Raw genomic sequence first — 22161 nt, forward strand, 5'->3', positions numbered from 1 at the left:
ATTTCCTAGCTAACTTAACATTTTAATATTTACTAGTTCATTTTTTTTATGAATTCTGTCTCTATACATGACTCTAGGTCATACCATGCTCCTGCATCTAGAAGTAGGTATTCTACTATAGTCTCTGTTTTTCCTGTTCTTAAGAACCATTGATAGATTCTTGGAATAGGTCTCATTCTTGTTGTATTAGACATAACTAACTTCTGATTTTACTGTTTATCGAATCTATAGCCTGAATATGCATATTAAAGATCTTTTCTAGATGAAATATGGACTTATCATATTCTTCATCCATATCTGCTTCAAACAGATAGGTACATCTAACATTGTTAAAATCATAATAGTGATATTTATGTGCCTTTTCATTTATATTCTTCATCCATATCTACTTCAAACAGATAGGTACATCTAACATTGTTAAAATCATAATAGTGATATTTATGTGCCTTTTCATTTAGAAATGCCATTCTAAAATGGAAAATGGCCGAACCATGTAATTCTAGACTAAGTATTTTTCTTTCTTCATCTTTAAATATTTGTTTCTGAGCATACCTAATTATTTCTAAAATTCGTTGTCGAGTCTCATGTCTGAGAATAATAATATCCCTATTTTCTAACAGGTTCTGGTAGACTATTAGATGATCTGAATACTTTTGAGTGGTAGGTACTTTTATTTGAAGGGTAAATTCAGTACCATGGACTAGCATATGAGTTCCTTCTTGAGGTAGCTCTGAGATTGATCTCTCTAGAATTGATAATTCTTGAGAAGGTCTATTAGAGGGCTCTCTTATCTTAGATCTAATCTGGGTTATAGAATTTGATCTAGTTTGATCTGTCGGATAAGGATAGTAGTCTATAATGTTCCACGGAGGATTAGAGAGAGGACCTAAAGGGTGGTTTGCCATAGATCTAAAACTTGGCTCTGATACCAAAATTAGTCAAATCTAAAACCAAGTCTACTAGTCTCTAGTATATTTCTTATCCAAGGGTTTCTTTCTTCAAATCTTAGCTTAGAGACTTGATAGAATTCCCTTCTGGTGTCAATTAACAAAAATTGATTATCCCAATATCTTTGGTCTCTTATTCTAAGATAGTAAAATCTTTATATCTCTTCTAGGTCTGCTAAATATCTTTTAAGTAACTGATATCTTTCTTTTAGATTGAAAGTATATCTAAGCATATAATTATTAAAGTTGAGAAAATTAAAGCTGTATAAAATAAACAGAATAATTTAAAAACAGAATGACCCTTAAGATAACACATAATAAGTAAAGATATATAATCTCTTTAAATGCATAAGTATGATGGGTTATGGTCCACTTTGCTTCTGTTGATTTATTTATCAATCGTCCCCTTCATCTTAGTCAACTGAAGGTCTTTATCAAGATAACAGTTCATCTTCAACTTAGGTTTGTCTAATTTTAAGGAATTAACTCGTCTTTGATTACTTGATTATCCTTTTAACCATAATTTATTAGCCCTTTGCCTTGCGCACCATTGCTAACGGCATCATGGTTTAGTTAATTTCATTTAAGGAAAACCTTTTCATCTCACTACGGTTTGTCTGGTCTTTAAAATTATGTCCAGATCTGAGGAATGTCTCATATGTCTAGATAGTACTATCTCAGATGTCAAATAGGAAGAAGGTAGTCTTTTGAGTTTCATATAGTTAGAATTTTAATTCCATTTTTCATCTCTGGTTGGAAAACTTTAATGTAGGGTTTAGGGTTTAGGTCTATGTTTTTTACTCTTGTATGTTCTTGACCCTTAACCATGCTCGAACTGCGAGGTACTCTGTCTATGGGGAATGAATTGATCAAAAAACTGTTCATTCTGGTTTTGTGGTTGACTTACGGAATCATCTTTGCGGAATCCAAATGTCACTCCTTCTTTATCTTGGTGCATGTATGCTATTTGAGCGGTATGCATGACTTTAGGGGTTTTGTCAGGGAAGTGTCATTGATGCATCTCTTGACTAAACTTTTCTATTGCATTGTTGTATGCAAAGGTATAGTCGGGGATTCCACTAGGATTCATGCTTCTAACTATGAGTTGTTGCCCTAATTTTCCTGTAGGAATTTCCTGCAAAAATCCTGTATGTGGTTCAGTATGAAACATTACTAGTGTCTGAAATTGAACAACTAGTCGGTTCCTCTGAGGATGTAGTAGGTTATCATAACCTGTTGTATCTACGACTAATTTGAATTGGTCTAAGCTATCTATACTAGTGGTATAACCTGGAATAGTCTGGAAATAAGCTACATTATCTTGTAGTCTTAATTCTCCCATGCCTATAACATTATCCTTAAACTTCTCATATCTTTTATCTATCAAAACTATGCAAACTCTAAATCTAGAGTTTGGTAGATGTAAGCATTGGATACGGCATTGAAATAAACCAAATGCCATATACTTATATCCTTGAAGTCTATATTTATTTATTCATTTTTCATTAAATAAGGGAATGACTTGTTGTTCACTAGAGATATTGAGAGTATTTTCCCATCTAGTAATATCATAGTTTTCTCCTAGGGGATTTCTTCCTTGAATAAAAATATCTCTATACCTTGCCTCAAGTAATCTATCCTTTTGAAGATTTTCTAGAATATAATCTTCTAGGGACTTATTACTATTGTGCCAAGCAATATTAGGGAGTTTCCTATTATTTATACTAGTTGATAGTTGTCAAGTTTTTTTTTTTGCAGAAAACATATTAGTTTATATATTGACTATTTCTTTTTTTCCCTGAGAGTGGTCTTTTATTGGTTTGAAGCCTAACTTTGTCTCTGCCATTAGTTATTATTCTAGAGGAGATGGTATTATCTTTTCTAATAGCAGGATTGATTCTAACTGTATTTCCTGTTTCTCTAATAGCCTTTTTTATTGCTTCTTTAAAAGCTATTTTCTCTAAATTTGTCTAACTCTTGTTTATAGATGTTCTGTATTCCTATTTCAAGAGTTTCAATGTTTTTCTTTATAAGCTCTATACTTTCTGAGATTATATGGTGTACTTCACTAATTATTCTTTCAGTGCTAGCTTTATTTTTGCCTCTTACTTCATGACTAGTTCTATTGAAGTTTTCAAAACTTGCTCTACTATGTTCAAAATATAAGAGCATATTTGCTTTTAACTCTTCACTAAGGGATTGACGTTGATTATGTAATATGTTGACTAGTTTATCTAAGGCCTCTGCTAGTCTTTGTGTAAATTTTGTAAATTCTACAAATTGTCTGTGTGACTTAGTCATCCCACTAATTATTCCATTAATGTTGTCTTTATTTGTTTCAAAGTTTAAACTAAAATCTTTATGTGACTAGACTAATCTTGCACAAAGAAAGTTTAACCTTTGTATGATAAGTGTTTCTAATTCTTTACTATTTTTTTTTCTAATTTCTTCTGTACTGATTATGTAATCAGCAACTTGCCTAATATCCAGATTTATCCTTCCAAGGTATCCTTCGATATTGTCCATCCTATGTGATGTTTCTATGGTCTAGATTATTGGCTCATAAGCTGAAATATCCATCAAGTGTTCAGACATGACTAACACTTGGTTTATTGTTCATAGGAAATTCTGGATTATCTCGGGCTCCTACGACTGCTTTTATAGCTTCTAATTTTATTGGAAGGAGATATAATTTTTTGTCTAAAAACATAAGATCTATGCTTTGTTTTCCTTCTAGGATTGAAATCCTAGAAATAATTCTTTTTTCTAATTTATTTGTCTGGTTGGAATCCTAGCATATGATGTATAGCCTCTGTTAAGTTATTTGGAATGCCTTGCTCTAGTTTGACATTTATTTCTATTAATCATTTTTCTATATTATTTCCTACGTCTTTAATTCTTGAATTAGTGGCATAATATTGGGCTTCTAGTGTCTTTTCTTGTTGATATAATAACGAAGAAATTTCTTTAAATAATTTTATTATCATTTCAAAAATTCATCTGAGTCTATTGGAAATGTGACTTCCTTGCTAACTTAACATTTTAATATTTACTAATTCATTTTTATTTTATTTTTATGAATTATGTCTCTATACATGACTCTGGGTCATACCATACTCCTACATCTGATAGTAGGTATTCTTCTATAGTATCTACTATTCCTGTTCCTAAGAACCATTGATAGATTCTTGGAATAGATCTCATCCTTGTTGTATTAGTCATAACTAACTTCGGGTTTTACTGTTTATCGAATCTATAGCCTGGACATGCATATTAAACATCTTTTCTAGATGTAATATGGACTTATCATATTCTTCATTCATATCTATTTCGAACAGGTAGGTATATCTAACACTGTTAAAATCATAATACTGATATTTATGTGCCTTTCCATTTAGAAGTGTCATTCTAAAATGGAAAATGGCCGAACTATGTAATCCTGAACTAAGTATTTTTCTTTTTTCGTCTTTAAATATTTGTCTTTGAGCATACCTAACTATTTCTAAAATTCGTTGTTGAGTCTCATGTCTGGGAATAGTGATATCCATATTTTCTAATAGGTTTTGGTAGATTGTTAGATGATCTGAATACCTTTGAGTGGTAGGTACTTTTATTTGAAGGGTAAATTCAGTACCATGGACTGGCATATGAGTTCCTTCTTGAGGTAGCTTTGAAACTGGTCTTTTTAGGATTGGTAATTCTTGAGAATGTTTATTAGAGGGCTCTCCTATCTTAGATCTAATCTGGGTCATAGAATTTAGTCTAGTTTGATCGATTGGATAAGGATAATAGTCTATAATGTTCACGGAGGATCTAGCAGACGATCTAAAGAGTGGTATGCCATAGATCTAAAACTTGGCTTTGATACTAAAATTAAAATCTAAAACCAATCCTACTAGTCTTTGATATATTTCTTATCCAAGGGTTTCTTTATTCAAATATTAGTTTAGAGACTTATAGAATTCCCTTCTGGTGTCGATTAACAAAAAGTGATTATCCAATATCTTTGCTCTCTTATTCTGAGATAGTAAAATCTTTCTATCTCTTCTAGGTCTACTAAATATCTTCTAAGTAACTAATATCTTTCTTCTAGATTGAAAGTATATCTAGGCATATAATTATTAAAGTTGAGAAAATTAAAATTGTATAAAATGAACGGGATAACAAAATAATTTAAAAACAAAATAACCCTTAAGCTAGCACATAATAAGTAAAGATATGTAATCTCTTAAATGCATAAATACGATGGGTTATGGTCCACTTTGCTTCCACTGATTTATTTATCAATTGTCTTCTTCATCTTAATCAATTGAAGGTCTTTATCGAGATAACAGTTCATCTTCAACTTAGGTTTGTCTATTATTAAGGAATTAACTCGTCTTCGATTACTTAATTATCCTTTTAATCTTAACTTATTAGCCATTTACCTTACGCATCATTGCTAACGGCAACATGGCTTAGTTAATTTGTTTAAGGAAAATCTTTTCATCTCACTACGGTTTGTCTGGTCCTTAAAACTTTGTCCAAGTCTCAAGAATGCCCCATATGTTCAGATAGTACCATCTCAGATGCTAAATAGGAATAAGGTAGTATTTCGAGTTTCATGTAGTCAGAATTTTAACTTCATTTTTCATCTCTGGTTGGAAAACTTTAAAGACTTATGATCTAAGAGTTTTGGCAAATCAAAACCATGAAACCAGAAGGCTATGGCAGAGAACCATGTAGATGGTTGGTAGAAAGCCAGTTTTACCCCATGAGGTGTTAAGAGCCTGTGTGCATGTGCTTTGTTAAGCCAAAGTCTTGTATCATAACACTTAAGTATAACTTAGAGAGAAAATATTTTTTACTCAATACTGATCAAATAACAGAAACATAGTAGACCAAAACAAGAATTAAAGATCATATATATTATGCATCACTATATTTACATAAGAGATTACATAAGCTCTACTATTATGGCATCACCTCAGGGCTATTTACTGGGCTTAGCCAGACATACATGGACTAGATAAGTTTCTTGAGCTTGGGAGGCTATGGTCTCTAAAGATAACTTAAAACTAAAACTTAAAAATCGAGAAAGTGAAAGAGAGAGAGGGAAAATTTCATAGATGTAATTCTCTTATGTTTACATGATAATTGAAGCTTCCTTATATAGAGTTTAGACTTCAAACATTATGTAAACTGTCTAACTTCAAAAGTATTCGACTATGAACAGGTGTCATTCGAAAGTACTTTACACCCGGGATCGAAAAATACTGCTTATGAACAGTATTTTGTCGGGTATTATTCATAGAATAGTAATTTTGACTATTTGACCAAATAGTACCATGAATAGTACTATTTTCTAAAATCTTGTAATTTTTTGCTAAGTCTTCGTTTCAACTTCTGACTCATGTGCATATGTCGCGCCTTCCTCTTCGTCTTCTTTATCTTCATATTTTCCGTGATCGTTACGAAAAGAACTGAGGGGGATTTTGTCATTGATGAGTCTTCCTATTGTATCCAATTCTTCTATCAAAAGCATTTTGAGAGCATCGGCTACTGGTCTTCCGTCAGTGAGGCAGATAGCTGTGATCAGAGGGATGGTGACTGGAATATTTATTTCTACTGGCTTGTCTTCGTATCTATATTTTTCTATAGTAACTCATTTACCATAAACTTCTAACGTTTGAATGATGCATGACTGAAAGTGATATACAATCCACCATTTTTCGCCAAAGTTGACTAACAATCCGACTAGGTCGCTTATAAGTCCAGTATAATGGGTGAGAAAATCATGTTCATCGATTTTGACTTCGTTGATTGAAACATTATAGTTGGGCATTCGATCTTCCATTACTCGAACTAGGGAAAAGGGCTTTTCTCCAATGGTACTAAAGGTTGTTATCCAAACTGGATATTGGCCTGTAAGGAAGATTCTGAGGACTTTTTGAATCTCGGGACTAAATAGGTCAAGATGACTATCCTTACCAATATAGATATAGTCTAATAAGCCATACTTGATTAATGCTTTAGCTAACCTGTAATCTGTCAACCTTTTTTCACACGTATCTATAACAATCCTAGGGATTTGTGGTACATATCCAATTACAAGGTCTCCTTCCATTAGGCTTTTGCCTTTGTTGAGGCTTTGACAAAGATCTAGAAGAGCTTCATCTACCTGGACATTTTCAATGAAGGCTAAAGTTTCGTAAGAAACTTTAAATCTAACCTTTTTGAAAACTATTTCTTTCAGCTCTCTGGTCATATCAGAGTATGAGAATTTCGAGTCTTGAGCTTTTATCTGTTTATTTAGGGCTTGAATCTGTCCTCTGTATTGCCTCATGGCTTGGAGCATAGCAAAAATTCCTTGTCCAAACTCGATCTATAGACAATGAGTGGTTGCATTCCATACGATATCTGCTGCTGCTAGTTTTCCTATGGAGAAATGATCTCTAATAGGATTTGGGATAGGAAAACGTTCCCTTGTGCTATGTTGTTTAAGATATACCTGTCCAAAGACTCGGTATTTGTTTTTGGTGTAATTAAGTCCTGGAGGATAGAGTACAGCGTTAATATCTTCCATGTGGAAAACATCAGGTCTATCTTCTCTTACTATCTTTTTATTTTTCTCTTTTTCCAGGAATTTGTTTAATTCTTTTTTTTATGGCAGGTGTAGTAATAATCCTTTTTTTTTTGTCTCTGGATTTTTTTTTGTCGAGGTATTTTTTAAGTCTATGATGAGTTGTTTGAGCTCATGTGCCTCTTCTATAGATATTAGTTCCAAAGAGCTTGCCTCGGAATGTGTCAAAGATGGGCTTGGACTTATTCCTCTGCCTCGTCCTGGACCTCGTCCACATCCTCTGTTGTTAAAAAACATATTTGCTTGTACCAGATGTTTGTTAGTTCCAAACATAGGTTCGCGAAAAAGAATGTCAGGGAGAATATTTGTTTTTCCTGCAGTATGTTTGATTGTAAATTTAAAATCGGCTAAATAGGTTTGCCAAGTTAGTAGTCTCATTTGTGTTGTATTTTCAATATTATTCTTATTAAAAGTTTTAACAAACATCGAATTTGTCTCTATAATAAATTCAGAAGGTCTTAGAAACATTTCATATTTTTTTAGAGTTTGGATGACAGCAAATAGCTCATTTTCATGGATATGATAATTAATGACTGCGCCACTGAAAGTGCCTGACTTATAGCAACAAAATCTTCTTTTCTTTTCTCGGTCAAATTTATCTATAGCTAAATATACTGCTCCCCATTGCTTTTCAGATATATCGGTTTGTACAACAAATTCGTCGTTTTTTGTTGGAAGAGCTAATGGGGGAAGATTTTTGACCTGTTCCTTTACTTATTTGACTATTTGTCTGTCTCTTTCATCCCATGTGAAAGGATTGGTAATTTCAGTCTTTTGGAGTTTAGCGGATAGGCTTCCTCTGTAGACTGCAATACCTCTTATATAGTCTGATGCACAATTGAGAATCCCTAGAAAAGATTGTAGTTGTTTTCTATTTTTGATTTCTTCTAGAAATTCTAGAATCTTGGTGGCTATAATGCTCTTGCAAGGTTATTTGCCCTTGACAAATCTTTACTCCTAAAAATTGATTTCTTGTTGGGTTATTTCTATTTGGTGGGAGAAATAACTAAACCATGTTTACTGATTTGACCATTATCTTATCTAGATGTCCTTAATGTTCTTCAAGGGATGCTACTAGAATATCATTGATATATACTAAACAAAAGTCTTAGAAGTCTCTAAAGATCTGGTCCATTATCCTTTGGAAGATCTGAGGAGCATATTTTGATCCAAATGGTATTACTGGCCATTCGTATGTTCCTTGGGGTATAGTAAATGATGTCCATGGTATAGTCTTCTGCCATAGCAAACGGCCAAAAGCCTGATTTGCAGTCAAACTTGCTAAACCATTTTCTATCCATGATTAACTGAATGAGATTATCTTTTGAGGGGATTTGGTAATTTTCATCGACTGTGTTATTATTGAGCAGTCTGTAGTCTATTACCATCCTTGGTTCTCCTCTAACTTGTTCATAATGATTATTAACTAAAAAGGTTGTAGAGCTATGCCGAGATTTTGATTCTCTGACTAGCTTAAGATCTAAAAGCCTATCTACTTGTCTTGCTAACTCTTTTCTTCCATCAGAGTTAGCATTAAAACTTTTCCCTTTAAAAGTTTTTTCTGGGTCTTTTAAAACCAATGTACAAACTAGTTTTTTGACATCCCACTTAGTAGTAGGGTTAGTGTTTGCATTGTCTCCTAAAGTTCTTAATACCTTTTCTTCAACATGCTTTGACTGGGATTTTTGCCTTTTTCTTATTTTCATATGATGGACTGAGATTTCTGCTAAATAAGCTTCGAGGGTTTTGTCTTTATTGTAGCTTATTTGACAACACATTGTGGTTTTGTTTTTGCATTTATTTCCTATGCATTTGCAATTGTCCCTTTTTTTTGTAATTTTATAGGGAAGATCTAGAGGAATTCTAAGATCAAAATTGCTTTTGATACTCAAGTCCATGTTGGACAAATCTAACTTTATTGGAAAGTATCTTGTTATGAAATCCATTCCTAGAATGACGTCATAATTTGACGTAAAAGGCTCTATTATCCAAAATTTTTGTTCAAATAGAACTGGACTATATTTCGTTTTAAGAAATAAGATCTTAGTAACTAATTGGCTTTGGAATTTTCCATCATTAGCTGTCCCTCCAGCTAATTCATCGACTGTGAGAGAAATAAGGCTGGTTGTCACTATATCTTCTCCACATAATGACATATTAGCTCCGGTATCTATGAGGGCAGTAATTTCTTTATTTTGGAAATTGGCTATGGTTATTCTAATGGCTGGACTAATTCCAACTTGGAGTCTTGATAAGTCTAAGTGAGGAACCTTTTGATCAGTCTTCATTGAGATTTATTGCCTCATCTTGGTCCCAATATTCAATCGCCATTTGGTCAATATTGAAGTTGGGCTTACCTAAGAGGTCTTGGAGAGGAGTTATGTTATCCTGCCTCCTTTCCCTATAGCCTTCTGAAAGCGCCCTCGATCCGCGGGGTGCGCGGATCCGCTTTTGACCGTTGAGGTTTGGGAGTCGACACCTAGTTGTTAACGTTTAGGAACCAAACTAACTCTAAAAAAGGCAAACTAATCTACGAAAGAGAAAAAGAGTCCGGGGATCTCGTTACGGGGTTGGAAGGTGTTAGGCACCAACCCCGCCCGGCCAAAGCCGGTCTCTACTAACTTTCCAAATATATCACATTGCTAAAAACCTAGATAAAAATAAAAAATTTCATACCTTTCCGATAGCAAGGATTTTGTTCCTTCAGATCTACAAAAATAACTTATTGTACCGTACTCCTTGCTTCGTTCTGTCTCCGGATTTGATTTCGGATCTCCGAGATCAAGGTATCTCCTTGTTTTTTGATCTGAACTCTTCAAGTTTGTTGCGGATTTGAAGGTGTTTTTGGAGGGATTTTAGGTGTTTTCTAGACTAAAATTGAAGGAGGGATGTTAGGTAAGGAGTTGGGACTCCAAAACTAGGGTTTATGGGAGGCTATGGGGGCTTCTAGACCTACTTCTCTTAGGATTTATGATTTGACACGAAAATAGGGTGTGAGCACCTCTATTTATAGATTTTTAGGGGTTGATTTGGATAGAGTTAGTATTTAATTAGAGTTCTTTTAATTAGAGTTGTGTTTTAGTTAGACTTATTTTAGGTAGAATTGTGTTTTAATTAGAATTGTTTTAGGTAGAATTGTTTTTAAGTTAGAACTCTATTAGATAGAGTTATTATTTATTAGAATTCTATTATGACTTTTGGTCTTATTTGATTGACTTTTAATGTTTTGACTTTAGTCTTAATTGATTGACTTTTAATATCTTGACTTCAGTCTTGCTTAATTGACTTTAATTTTGACTTCAGTTTCACTTGATTGACTTTAATACCTTGAATTCAGTCTTGCTTGATTTACTTTAATTTTTGGAGAACCCCCCTCTAAAATATCTTTAATTCTTTGGACCCCAAATGGAGGGTCCTTAAAGAAATATCCCACGAACCCTCAACAATTTTACTTGAAAGTCCGATTGATCGATTTTTTTAGTTCCAATTTTTAAATTAATTTCATCAATATTTCACTTTAATTATTTAATGTTTTATTTATTAATTTCAAAAATTTTAATTATGAAAATTGTGAAATTACCGTTTTGCCCCCTGATAGGACTTTTCATGTTTTAAGTCAGTTTTTAATGTTCTAGGATGTTTTAGAATCAATTTTTCATAAGGAATTCAATGAAAATATTATTTTATGTTATTTATGAAATTTTTTATGTGAAATGGTCGTGAACTTTATGAGGGGCATTTTCGTAATTTTGTCGAATTATATTAAAATTGGCGAAATGATTTATTTGGTTTCGATTTGTTATTTTATGTGTTTGAATGGGTTTTCCTAAGCGTAACGTAGGCTCTAGGGTTGTTTTGAGGTTAGGGGTATTTTGATAATTTGGTTAATTTTTAGTGATTTTTATCGTGAAGCTTCTTTTTGGTATGCAAGATGATGATTTCTATGTTTCTAGAGTCGTATTTTCCTAGTGTAGCGTGGTTTTTAAGGTTTTGTCAGTTTGAGATACCTCATCCGGATTTCTGAAACACATTTGGTAACAAAATAAAGCAATGGAATACACATCCATCATTGGGAATCATTGCGATCGGGTTGACGAGTTGATTAATCAGGCGGATGCAAAAATGGGGTGTCTACACCTTCTAATTTTCTAGCTACATTGAGTCTGTTTTCTTCAACTTCTTTCCAAAATTCTGAATAAGACTTAAGAATTCCTTTTTGTCTTTCTTTATCTTTGTCTATTTCTAGCAAAAGACAATTCCTATGATAGATTAGTTTGAAATTAAGTTCTATCATAAAACAATCATTAATTTGGCTTTGTCTCGAAGTAGTACCTTGGCATCTATTACATCGGACTATCTGACTGGACCATTTTAATTCAAACTTCCATTTTGATCCTTTAGGTATTTTATCTGAAAATCCTTGCGTTCCTGAATACCAACAGGTTTGATCTTCAAAATTGTGAAGGTCAATCTGACAATCTTCTTCTACTATTATTTCTTCTATTATTCTTTTTTTTTTTCTTTTACTAGTTTCTCCAATCTAAAACATATTTATTTCAATGGAATAATCAGACATGTTGGACTCTTCTATCTCCGATGTATATCCGTATTCTCCTGTACTAGAGGTTTCTTCTACAGAATATATACTTTCATCATCTTCTTCTTCTAGGAAAGTATTTACTTATGATGGATAGATTAAGTCTAGATCATAATCATCGATGTCTATTAGCATGCATTCTATCATATTTGCTTTCTGGGCATTGTGGTGCAAAGTGTCCTTTCCCACATGTCCAACATTATTTTCCATTTTTGGCTAGGTTGTTCTTTCCTATAATTGGCTATTGTCTTTTGCCTGAATTATTTCTCTTAAAATATCTTTTTTTTTTTAAGAATTTGGCTAATTTTTTTCTTCAAATTTTTTGAAGGTCTGTGATTTTTTGAATTTAAATCGCCTTCTTTTATGGAGTCTAAAGTCTCCTTTCTCAGGTATTCTATGACATTTTTTTAGTTTCTTATAGCTTTTCTTACTTTCTCTATATCCCCATTGGACTAGGATATTTTCATCCCTATTGTCTCTTCCTAAATTTAATTGCTTTAAAGCCTTTGTGGCCAGCTTTTGGTCTTTTAAAGCTGTATGCTTATATTTGAGCTGATCTAGAGTAAAATTAATTCTTTCACCTATGGAGTTGTTTTTAGTGCCATTGAATCCTTCAAATGATTCAGTCTTTTCTTAGTGTTTCTCCTATAAGAGAGAGTTTTCTAAAATATTTATCTTTGAGGTTATCACTCCTGTCTTCATAGAAATAATAAAGGTCTAGGAATGAATTAGAATACTCTTCAATATATCCTAATTTACAAATTTGTAATTTGCTCAGCTTGGCTCTAGCTGCTTCATTTTCTTTATCTAGGCTAAGTTGTCTGGTTTGGCCTATGAATTCTGTATGGATAAACCATACGTAGCCATCTACATCTCTTCTGTCTTCATATTTTTTGACACATTTTTCTTTTAACTACCTTGATTCTTCATCTTCAGCATTGAAGAGTGTCTTTATAAACCTTTTAACTCTTCCTTTTAGAGATAATTCAGTATAAGCATGCCATTCTTCTATTGACCATTCTCTATTTAAGGTAAAGCAAAGTTCCATACTATATTTCCATTTATCTAGAGCTTGTTTAATGTTGTCTACTCTATCTATATTTAGTTTTATCCCTACCAAATACAGAGGGACTTCAATCATCTTAGTCTTGTTTCTAAATCCTTCTAAATGACTAGGAAGGCTTTAGTTTGGAATTAGTATTATCTTTACATTATATATTGGAATTGTTTCTTTTTTTCAATTAGGTCTATAACGATTTTCATCATTTCCTACCATATGGATTTCTATTTGTCTTCTAAAGATTGGCAAGTATCTAGTTTGATTTTTTTCCTTCGGGTAATTCTTTAATTTGCTCTTGGATGCTTACGTGAACCATTTTATCTTGAAGTTTTCTCATTTCATCTAAGGACTTACATTTAGCTAATCTCTGAGTAAATTCTAAGTCTGTAGTATCGAATGTTTTGCTAGGGTTTTCCATCATTTTTACATTTTCATTTGTCTAAATCGTCTATCCTTAAACTACCTGTCCTGGGTAGATTAATGTGAGTTTTTAGGGTATATGGTTTAGGGTTTAGGGTTTAGGTCTATGTTTTTACCCTTGTATGTTCTTGACCCTTCCCCACGCTCGAACTGCAAGTACTCAGTCTATGGGAAACGAATTGATAAAAAAACTATTCATTTTGATTTTGTAGTTGACTTATGGAATTGCCTTTGCGGAATCCAAATGTTACTCCTTCTTTACTTTGGTCCATGTATGCTATTTAAGCGGTATACATGACTCTAGGGGTTTGTCAGGGAAGTGCCATTGATGCATCTCTTGACTAAACTTATCTATTGCATTGTTGAATGCAAACGTATAGTCGAGGATTTCACTAGGATTCATGCTTCTAACTATGTGTTGTTGCCCTAATTTTCCTATAGGAATTTCCTGCAACAATCCTGTCTGTGGCTTAGTATGAAATATTACTAGTGTCTGAAATTGAATAGCTAGTTGGTTCCTTTGAGGATGTAGTAGGTTATCATAACCTACTGTATCTACAACTAATTTGAATTGGTTTAGGTTATATATACTAGTGGTACAACTTGGAAGAGTCTGGAAATAGGCTACATTATCTGGTAGTCTTAATTCTCCCATGCCTATAACATTATCCTTAAACTTCTCATATCTTTCATCTATCAAAACTACGCAAACTCTAAATGTAGAGTTTGGTAGTTGTAAACCTTGGATATGACATTGAAATAAACCAAATACCATATATTTATATCCCTGAAGTCTATATTTATTTATCTATTTTTCATTAAATAAGGGAATAATTATTATTCACTAGAGATATTTAGAGTATTTTCCCATCTAGTAATATCATAGTTTTCTCCTAGGAGATTTCTTCCTTGAATAAAAATATCTCTATACCTTGCCTTAGGTAATCTATCATTTTGAAGATTTTCTAGAATATAATCTTCTAGAGACTTATTACTATTGTGCCAAGCAATATTAGGGAGTTTCCTATTATTGATACTAGTTGATAGTTGTCTAGTTATGTTTTTTGCAGAGAACATATTAGTTTTTTTATTTGACTATTTCTTTTTTTTCCTGAGAGTGGTCTTTATTGGTTTGAAGCCTAACTTTGTCTCTGCCATCATTTATTATTCTGGAGGAGATGGTATTATCTTTTCTAATAGTAGGATTGATTTGAACTGTATTTCTTGTTTCTCTAATAGTCTTTTTTATTTCTTTTTTAAAAGATATTATTTCTCCTTTTTTTGGAATTAATTCCAATTGGTCTAATATTCCTCCTAATTCTTGGGGAATTTCTAATCGAATGTTTTCTCTAAATTTGTCTAACTCTTGTTTACAGATGTTTTGTATTCCTATTTGAAGAGTTTCAATGTTTTTCTTTATAACCTTTATACTTACTGAGATTATATGGTATACTTCACTGATTATTCTTTTAGTGTTAGCTTTATTTTCGCCTCTTACTTCATGATTAGTTCTGTTGAAGTTTTCAAAACTTGCTCTACTATGTTCAAAATATAAGAGCATATTTGCTTTTAACTCTTCACTAAGGGTTTAGGGGTTTGGGGTTCAAGGTTTAGGGTTTAGGTTTAGGGTTTAGGGTTTTAGGGTTAGGGTTTAGGGTTATTTTAATTTTTGATTATTTTTTTAGGTTGATTTTGTTTATTTTTAATTTTGTTAATTGGGTTTATCTCTGCGGATTATTATAGTTTTTGATTATTTTTTTGCTTTACTAACATTTTCTTTGGTTGTTTTATAACTGAAAGTTGAAACAAATTTTCTATTCCCCTAAGAAGGTTTTGCCGGAATTTCCTTTTTATTTATTTATTATTATATTTTTTTTAGTTTTGAAAATGATTTTCCTTCTTTTGTTTGTTTGTGTGTGATTTAATTGTTTTTATGAATAGATTTGCTCATTTACTTGTCTCTTCTATACTGTTGAGTGATAATTAGATTATGTTTTGATTGTTTATTTATTTATTTTAAAAATAATAAAAATATTATTATTTTGAAATAATCTCTCTGTTTATGCTCATGTTATCTATTTTCTTAAAGAAGATCTTGTTATGCTTTTACCTATTTTATTATTTTAGTTTCCATTCTCTTATTATCACTTTGCAAATTTTTTTCTTAAATATTAAATAAAGTTTAATAAAAATAGGTATTTTTTTTTTTAACACAAGAAAATGTTAGGTGAATTTTTTTCCCGGCAACTCAAGAATCGAATCGAAGCAAATCGAATTAAAATCAGTTTGGATTGGTTCGGTTCTAAATCAATTCGGCTCGAATCTGGTTCCATATAAAAATCCCGTCAAAATTGCGGTTCTAATAAAATTCCACAATTCTCCCGTCCGCTCGTGTCCACGATTGATATCCCCCCAAAACCAAAACAGAAGCTCTATTCTCTAACCCTAATACAAAACTCTCTCGTCTTGGCTGTTCGTGGGCTGTTTTTGCACGAAGACCTTCATCCCCATCGTGAGGCTCGTCTGATTCTAGTGAGTTTGATTGAAAGATTTGATTTCGAGGATCCTTCGACTAGGGTTGTACACAATCCAATAAGAATACCTGCACCGATCACCATTAAAGACCTGAACCTGCTATTTCGGGTTGTTTTGGTTCAAAATCCATAAGAATACTTGCATTTATCACCACTAAAGACCTGAGCCTGCTTTAGAATAAATTTACATGATTCACCTTGTACCTCTTTATTTTATTTTATTTTTTCCTTTTTGGATATTTTATTTGATTAAATTCAAACAATGGGAAACTGATCTTCCATATCTTAGAGATGATGGTTTTTCTGTTAAATCTAGAAAAAAAAATGTACTATTAGAGATAATGGGTTAGTGGATTTCTGTTATATTTTGAAAGATTTCTATGAAAATTGGATGAGAACTTATACTAAACTGATGGCTTCTTAAAATAAATCTGGGATTTATTTAAGGATTTGTCATGAAGCAATGCAAAAGCTGCTAAATACTGATGTTCTTGTGGATGGGGTTTCTCTGACTTGCAGAAAAAATGGCCAAGAAACCAATTTAGGATCACTGAATCTTGATTATTGGATGTAGATTACATCTCTTCTTAGGGTTCCCAAGAAATGGTTGAAGAATAAGATATTAAATCCAACAAAAAGAAATTCAAATCTCAATAACACCAACACTAAACTAGATGTTATGTTAAGATTCTATTTCAAATATCAATAACTCTATTATGCTATTGTTCTTATTTGGCGGTTGTAATTGGAATTCTAACCTTGTTATTTAACTTCTGATTATCGATATTGTTATTATTTTTCAATAGATGAACATGTGATGTCATGTCAGATTGAATACACTTTTTGCGATGATGTTTTAAACGCAGTCTTTGGTCTGTTTATTTTTACTATATATCAGTTATGGATGCAAGAAATCTTTATATACTTGTATGTATGATGATATAAGTTATTTTTATTATATGATAGCTGTCATGTTTTTATACAAGTTATATTTTTCATATATCCAATATTTAGGGGAGGGTCTGTTGAATTTTTGTAAAATAAAAAAGGAGAGTATTTTGAGTTTAAAATGATGGTATACTATTTTTATGGATAAAAATAGTAATTTTTACTTTTTTGGAGTATAATTTGTTGAATTATAATGCTAAAAATAGTAACTAATAAATATAAGGGCATTCTGGTCATTTTAACAGAATCTAAAATAGTTCCCAAACACAAAACTCTATCAAAAGTACTTCTTAGAACCTGTATCCAAACGCACAACAGTTATCCAGCTACTTTAGATAGTACTTCAAAAAGTAGTGACAATACTATGTTCTAAGTACTTCTGGCTCCTGCATTCACACTGGATCCTAGGGTTTCTAATGTGTGCAACTCGTTTCTTGGTAAACCCTCTCTTTGTTTCAGAGAGAAACTTTTGCTCTCTCTCTTGATTTTATGAGGTTGGAGAACCCTCTCTTTGTTTCAGAGAAATTTTTTTTTTGAGACCTCCATCCTTGTTTCAATGGTTAAAAAGCAAATCTCGATTTCTACGATATTGAACTACTTTGCCCTAAATGACGCTAGGTTTGAGTGTGAGACAACGTAAAGTTATGGTTTTGAACCATTTTTATTTAGGTTTAGATTTAAGTTCAAGGTTGATTTGTTCTTGTTTGTTTCATTGAGATTTATTTAGTCGTTCGGATCTGTATCTTCATCTATTAATGTGGTGGATTTTAATTTTTTGTTTCCTTTTTCTTTATTTTCCAAGTTTGATCTTTAATGAAAATGTGTGTTTTTTCTTATTAAAGCTTTGGTCACCTTTAATTTAAGGCTTTGGGTTATACAATCTATTATTATGTAGGAATGCTTGCCTCTTGTAAGTTTGGGATTATGTGGTATGGTGCAAAAGAAGGTTATTTGTTTATTGGATGGTTTGGATTGATGGGTACATCTATTATCGTTGTGGCACCATCATTGAAGTTAAATTCTTGGTGGTTTGCTCACATTGAAATACTTAATTTCTGTTCCATAGAGTCTTTTCACCTTGAAATACTTGGATGTTAACTCCAAAACTAATTTTGTCCTCAAAATAATGCTTGATGGTTTAGGATTTGTTATTAGCTTATCTTGTGAAATCTTTGATTGTTTCACAATAGTTCTTAATTTATGAAAGTTGGGTTATCTACGAGGTGAGGTTTTTTTTCCCAATTTTGATTTTCCCTCCTTTCCTTCTTTTTCTTGCCTCATTGTTGGTACTGTTGTTCTCATCCATCTTTATTTTACACATTTGGTGTAAGAGATTTAGTTTGGGGATTGTTTCATTGTAGTTTATTGCCTAAAAATAATTGTATGAGTTGGTCCTTTCTTGATTTTTTATTGTTTCTCAGTTCTGACTTGGCACTCCTTGTTCAAGTATTTTGGTGTGGCCTTTGCAATAGATCTTGTAGAGATGAAGAACAACTATTGGTTCTGCAATGGCTTCCTTACTTGATTAGAGCCTTCATTAGAACCCTTAATGTCATTTTATCCTTCATTATAGCCCTCAAAATATCATTGGGAGAACGGCTTACATGGCGAGTCCACTTTTTTCTCCTTTTTTAACATTTGTTGGACTTTACCCCACTTGGTCTTGGCTTTGTTGGTTGGTTGGTTGGTTGTGTTTATGCCATTAGACCTAGAGGTATTCTTTGGAGGATGCAGCCTTTGTTGTGTGTTGGAGTATTTGGAAAGAGTGTAACAAAAGATCCTTTGGGATGGCCCTTGAGACAAGCTACCCAAAATCACGCTCGAGATTAAGTTGAGTCTTTGTTACTGGTCTACGTTGTATTTAGGAATTCAAGGGTATTTTTATCAGGATTTTCTATCAAGTGGCTTTTGATAGCGTCTAAAGGGGGTTGATTGTCATAGACCCTTGCTCAGCCCTAACATCCTATGTATTTTGTCAGCTTTTTACCTTTTTGTAGGTTTCCTCAATTTTTGGGGAGGGTTTTCTTGTTCTTCTATCAATACCCATCTCCCATACAATAGTCACAAAAATGCGTTTTTTTCCCCTCCATTTTATACTTCTAGCAATTAAAACAATAAAAAATGTAACTATTTAAAAAGATTAGAACATTTAAAGTATGTTTTTTTAGTTTTAAACACTTTTTTAACACTTGAGATCCAATTTTTGAAGAAAAAAGGCTTTTGGTTTTTAATTTTTCTATAATATATAGGTAATACAATACTGTTTTTTTCTCTAAAAAATATATAAATTATGTTTTTCATATTTATTTATCGTTCTTTTCCTCTTTCTTGTTTCCAAAATTTTCCCTTGCAATTTTAAAACGGTATTCCGACATGGTGACTATGCCGTCCTCCCCCCCCCCTCTCCCCCACCACACACACACACACACACAAAAGCATGCTAAAATGATATTGTTGTGGAGCTGGATTAGGATTTATTTTCTTTATAGTTCCCCATAAGAATTTTTTTGGGAAAGAGGATCTGCATGCTTCTATCCTGGAGATTAAAGTTTTGTTGTTCCTTTGAAATCATGGCAGAAAATTAATGGGCTTTATTGTGTGGCGTGTCATAAAACAATGAAGAATATTGCCTTATAATGGTGTTATAACCGTTCTTAAGACCATGGATTCAATGTTACCTTCATCACTTATTTTGTAAAGATTAAATAATAAGATGGGCTTTAACTTCCACTTCTTAGGATTTTGTTTTCCTTTGCCTTACTTTTTCTTTGCAGAGAATTGGGGTTTTCATCACCGTAGACTACAATGAGATTGGAGAAGTGTTGGTTCTGCTCCTCCACCGTCTATCCTGGACATGGTATTCAATTTGTCCGCAATGATGCAAAGGTAAGAGTTATTACTTATTCCCTTGACTTTTCGTTTCTTTACTAAGTTTATATAGTTGAGATATGTGGGTGTGCAATATTAGAAGGGAAGTATATTATTTCTTAAGCATCCCTACTAGAGAAAATTGAAAACTAAAATAGTTTTTGAAGGAGTCAGAGGATGTTGAGATCAGCATTAGTTATATCTGGTCTATGGTATCCATTGATCAAGAGAGCCAAATTGATGGGTAGCCCCTTCTGATTGGCCATATTCCAGAATTTCTCAGACAAAAATATTACCTCTTCTACATTCAACAGGGAAACTAGTTCTTCAAGCTGAGAGCATTGTTTGATCAGTGCCAAGTTAAGGCTATGGCTCATCTGAGATGTAGCCCACCAATTGGGAAATATATGTTTAAGTCTAACCTTGGGTTAAGGCTGCAGATTCTTGATGAGCATTCTTTCTGCAGGTATTCCGCTTTTGCAGATCCAAATGCCATAAGAACTTCAAGATGAAGAGAAATCCTCGCAAAGTGAAATGGACGAAGGCATACAGAAGGTTGCATGGGAAGGATATGACCCAGGTAAATATACCCTAACTTCATCTCATTCAGTTCAAGTTTGGGCATTCTAATGGCATGGTTTTAGACAAAATTGTATAGAGGAACAGGATTTACTCCACCGACTCTTTTGGGATAATGCTTTGATTATATATTGACATTCCATCACCTAATGAGATGGATAGAGTGGTTGATTTCTTTTTTTTTTGACTTTTCCCAAGGATTCAACCTTTGAGTTTGAGAGGAAGCGAAACAGGCCTGAGAGATATGACAGGAATCTTGCGGAGAGCACCTTGAAGGCCATTAAGAAGATCGATAAAGTCAGAGTGGATAGGGAGGCCAGACATCATGCATTGAGGTTCTTATTTTTGGTCGAAGGCTATCAGTTTTCTATTGGCCAAAATATTGCATTGAAATGGGATTTTAAACTTTGATTAACGCTTGTTTTCGGTTTTTGAAAATAAATGACAGAATGAAGGGGAAGAAATCCAAGGAGCAGAGAGAGGCAGCGAAGGAGTTGGAACAGAGTATCCACATGGTCAAAGCACCAGCTGCACTCCAACAGGAACCATCTCTTACTCTTCCAAAGATCAAAGTCAAGGTTTCCCACCAGCAAGCGGAGGAGAATCACCAAATGGAAGAGTGATGATAATCATCATCTCTACATCATTGCTTCAAATCTCCCTCCAAATTGTTTTAATGCTCAAAACAACAATGGGTAGGTTCAGAATCTTCTCTTATTTGTGGAGGCAAAAGTTTTATTTTGATTCCAGAGCTCACATATACTAAACTATTATTCTGTTTTTTTTTTTCCTTCATAACATAGTGATTTTAGTGGCTTGTTGCTGTTGATTGTGAACCTGTATGAGTTCCTTTCTTTTTCCCCGAAGGAGTTGGGGTGATCTAGAGTCCTTGATTCAGATTCTTATAGCATCATCTCATCCTTCTCAGTGAATTAAATTCCCGAAAGATTGTTACTAGTTATGCAACTCATCACACAAAGAATTCAGCATGTCCCAAAGCTTGAGGTTGGGAGCAATTGATAATGAGTGGAAAGGACTGATACAGTTGAATTCTTGGGAACTTAAGATCCCGTTTGGATACACACAAAAAAGTAACATTTTGACTTTTAAAAGTTAAAAGGTTAAAAAGTCTGTTTGGATTCATTTTTAGAAAACTATTTCTAAAAAGTAAAAAATCCGTCCTTTTTAAAAAGCAAAAGAAACTACTTTCTACTTTATAAACATAACATTCTTACTAGTTTTGTTTTGTTTTTTTTTTTAAATTTCTACTTTCTATCCAAACGGGCTCTAAATACTCGGTGTTAAGGTGAAAGTGCAATCTGATTCGGGAGTGCTAGTTTTGTTTTTAAGGATCCATTTTATACAGGAATGCTACCTGAATATTTTTGCTTAAGAACCCGTTTAATTGAGGGGATGAGTGTTAATTACCTTCCCTTTACTCTATTGAGCAAATGTATGTTGAAGAGAACAAAGACAAGACCTTTGGACGGTTGGCATGGCCTTAAGTCCTGTTGTAGGGAGGGTTTTGATTGCAGGAAAAATTTGTTTGGAACGAAAATAGTTTGATCCGACATTGTAAACAGTTA

At 32.9% G+C, this 22161-nt stretch overlaps 1 protein-coding gene across 1 annotated transcript; it reads left to right on the forward strand.

Moving 5' to 3' along the window:
* The first annotated feature begins 16007 nt into the window (after window positions 1-16007).
* On the forward strand, window positions 16008-21482 carry LOC147380549 (putative ribosome biogenesis protein RLP24). The gene is made up of 5 exons (XM_086431536.1): window positions 16008-16178; window positions 19903-20014; window positions 20463-20576; window positions 20774-20910; window positions 21024-21482. Exons 2-5 carry the CDS (start codon window positions 19934-19936, stop codon window positions 21196-21198), a joined length of 507 nt encoding a protein of 168 aa, XP_086287662.1. The 5' UTR covers window positions 16008-16178; window positions 19903-19933; the 3' UTR covers window positions 21199-21482.
* Window positions 21483-22161: the final 679 nt, after the last annotated feature.

This window comes from Akebia trifoliata, unplaced genomic scaffold (genome assembly GCF_017979445.1).
Source record: "Akebia trifoliata isolate Shusen 1 unplaced genomic scaffold, ASM1797944v1 Contig01306, whole genome shotgun sequence".
In the NCBI taxonomy this organism is placed as follows: domain Eukaryota; kingdom Viridiplantae; phylum Streptophyta; class Magnoliopsida; order Ranunculales; family Lardizabalaceae; genus Akebia; species Akebia trifoliata.